General features: G+C 48.4%; 1 protein-coding gene across 1 annotated transcript; it reads left to right on the forward strand.

Annotated features, from left to right (window-relative positions):
* Positions 1-1,929: 1,929 nt before the first annotated feature.
* Positions 1,930-2,664, forward strand: LOC105552129 (fat storage-inducing transmembrane protein 2-like). Its single transcript, XM_011997671.1, has one exon. It carries the CDS (start codon positions 1,930-1,932, stop codon positions 2,599-2,601), a length of 672 nt encoding a protein of 223 aa, XP_011853061.1. The 3' UTR covers positions 2,602-2,664.
* The last annotated feature ends 737 nt before the right edge of the window (positions 2,665-3,401 follow it).

Genomic DNA, 3,401 nt, shown 5'->3' on the forward strand with positions numbered 1-3,401 from the left:
TAAAAGATAAAACTGCTCCCTTGATGTGAACCTAAGTGTTTTCCAGAATAAGTGTCTCCGGCGTGTCCTGAAAGTCAGCCCAACTTTGGTTATCTGCTTAAAACCCTGGTTCCTTTCACAGGCAGCTTCCTCAAATGCCTGACGGGTCTTGGCTCTGGCAAGATCTTCCTTATCAGTCCCAGTGAAGATTTTAGTGACAGGCCTGGGGGTGGTGCCTGAGAAGCCATTGGAACCTAGAAAAGAGTCCTTCTGTCCTTGGCCCACCTTCCTTCCTCACCCACCCTGAGAGGCTGGGCTAAGAATAGAGCAGGAGAGTGGTAGTGGCCGCAAGTCTCTGTCCTGGGTTTAGGTCAGCCGCCCTTTGTGAGCACCGGGAGGCGGACAATGCAGCTGCTGCTTCCTCTGGCCTAGGTGAGCTGGGAGCCAAGTGGCCTGGCTGACAACACACCCCTGTTGTTTGGAGGCAGTCATGGATCCTGGAGTTTTGTTCCAAGCCTCTATGCTGATTAATGAGAGGGAACTAGTGAATCCTGGGATATAGAAGGGATCTTAAAAATCATTTGTTCCTCCCAGCTGTTTAATAGCTGAAGAAACTGAGGGTTGGAGAGGTAGGAGGTATAATAAGTGAGTGTCAAAATCTGAACCCGTGTCTTTGGCTTAAAGTAAAGCTCATTGTTTTAAGACTGTTTCTGCCATTAGGAAAGAACCAGGCTGGGTGTAGTGGCTCATACCTGTAATCCCAGCACTTTGGGAGGTTGAGGCAGGATAATTGCTTGAGGCCTAGAGTTCAAGACCAGTATGGACAACATAGCAAGGCCCCAGCTCCACAAAAATAATAATTTAAAAAAAATTAGCCAGGCCGTTGGCACACACCTGTAGTCCCAGCTATTTGTGAGGCCGAGGCAGGAGGATTGCTTGGGCCCAGGAGTTTGAGGCTACAGTGAGGTGTGATTGTGCCACTGCATGCAAGCCTGGGCGACAGAGTGAGACCCTGTCTAAAAAATAGAAATAAAAAATAAAAAAACACATATGGTATGGGAGAAATAGCATGAGCTTGGGGGCTGTCTAAACCGTGGTTTAATCTGTGCATGCTGGTTCTGTGAGTGTGACCCTGGCAAGGTACTGAACTTTCCTGAGCCTTAGATTTCTTGTCTATAAAATGGAACAATGGCACCTTCCTCCCAGGGTAAATGTGAGTGCTCTATGGGAAAGTGAATGTGTGTGAAAGCTCCTGGCATTAGATGCTCAATTATTATTATATATTTTTATTATTTTCCTAAGTAAATAATATAGTGCTTGACACCGCAGATCCTGGATTTGAATCCGGCTCCTCCACTTTTGGCCTCCACTTTGGGTGGAGCACTTCCCTCTGTCTCAGTTTTCTTCTCTGTTAAAGGCAGATAATAACAGTACTTAACTCATAGAGTTGTGAATGGATTACCTGGTTAATACATTTAAAGTACTTACACAGGGGTAGGGTAGGGGAGGAGGGGAGGGCTGGGCATGGTGGCTCATGCCTGTAATCCCAGCACTTTGGGAGGCCAAGGTGGCCGGATCATTTGAGGCCAGGAGTTCGAGACCAGCCTGGCCAACATGGTGAAACCCCATCTCTACTAAAAATACAAAAATTAGCCAGGCGGGGTGATACGCACCTGTAATCCCAGCTACTCGGGAGGCTGAGGCAGGAGGATTGCTTGAACCTGGGAGGCAGAGGTTGCAGTGAGCTGAGATTGCGCCATTGCACTCCAGCCTGAGTGACAGAGCGAGACTCTGTCTCAAAAAATAAATAAATAAATAAATAAATAAATGAAGTACTTAGTAAGTGAAGTATATGGTAAGTACTTAAAGCATGATAGTTGCTATGATCTGTAGCTTTGATCAGTTTTCTCATCTTCCCTCCCCTGGCAGTCTAGAGGCCTGAGTCCTGACATGGTGTCCTCTCCGCCGTGTTCCCTCTCTTCACTTCCACTTTCCTCCTCTGTCAGGTATTTTGTCAAAATGGCCTGGGCCTGGACGTTCTGTCTCCTCCTACCTTTCATTGCCCTCACCAACTACCATCTGACCGGCAAGGCTGGCCTGGTCCTGCGGCGGCTGAGCACCCTGCTTGTGGGCACGGCCATCTGGTACATCTGCACCTCCATCTTCTCCAACATCGAACACTACACGGGCAGCTGCTACCAGTCCCCGGCCCTGGAGGGGGTCAGAAAGGAACACCAGAGCAAGCAGCAGTGCCACCAGGAAGGGGGCTTTTGGCATGGCTTTGACATCTCAGGTCACTCCTTCCTGCTGACCTTCTGCGCCCTCATGATTGTTGAAGAGATGTCCGTGCTGCATGAGGTGAAGACGGACCGAAGCCACTGCCTCCACACCGCCATCACCACCCTGGTTGTGGCCCTGGGCATTCTGACTTTCATCTGGGTGTTGATGTTTCTGTGCACAGCTGTTTATTTCCACAACTTGTCCCAGAAGGTGTTTGGCACCTTGTTCGGTTTGCTGGGCTGGTACGGGACATACGGGTTTTGGTATCCGAAAGCCTTTTCCCCAGGACTTCCTCCCCAGAGCTGTAGTTTGAATTTGAAGCAAGATAGTTACAAGAAATAAAAGAGTAACAGGGTGGGGACAGAAGGACAATGGCTAATCGATTTTTCAAATATATATTTTGCTTAGTTATTTGGCTAAATTATTGATCCTACTTCAGAGGGAAAGTGTACCAGGCAGTTTTGGTGGGTAGTGCTGAAGTCTGGGGAGTGAGTTTAGTCCTCAGACTATTCTTGGCAACGTCACCAGTGTTGCAAGCACCACCATTCCCAGTTAGGCACTTTTTGTCCCTGGTAACACTCTTTATCTGGAACACTCCTTTTGTCCTTGGAGTGGGGAGCTAAGGCTCAGCAACACGGCAGAATCAGGAAAACCTCTATGGTGTGGCTCAAGGGGAGCCCAGAGCCTTGGGACTCCTTTGCTGCCTTCTCCCTGGTTCTGGTAGTCTTTAGATTTTCATGGCTCTTACTGCTGTTACTTAACAGTATTTTCCGGCCGGGCATGGTGGCTCACACCTGTAATCCCTGCACTTTGGGAGGCTGAGGCAGGTGGATCACCTGAGATCAGGAGTTCGAGACCAGCCTGGCCAACATGGCGAACCTCATTTCTTCTAAAAATACAAAAATTAGCTGGGTGTGGTGGCAGGCGCTGGTAGTCCCAGCTACTCAGGAGGCTGAGATAGGAGAATTGCTTGGACCTAGAAGATGGAGGTTGCAGTGAGCCGAGATTACACCACTGCATTCCAGCCTGGGTGACAGAGCAAGACTCCATCTCAAAAAAGAAAAAACAAAACAAAACAGTATTTCCCACTGGTCAATTTTGCATAGGCATCTGTTTAAGGCAGGGTTCTTTTTTTTTTTTTT

Source organism: Mandrillus leucophaeus, unplaced genomic scaffold (assembly GCF_000951045.1).
Source record: "Mandrillus leucophaeus isolate KB7577 unplaced genomic scaffold, Mleu.le_1.0 Scaffold544, whole genome shotgun sequence".
NCBI classification, from domain to species: Eukaryota; Metazoa; Chordata; class Mammalia; order Primates; family Cercopithecidae; genus Mandrillus; species Mandrillus leucophaeus.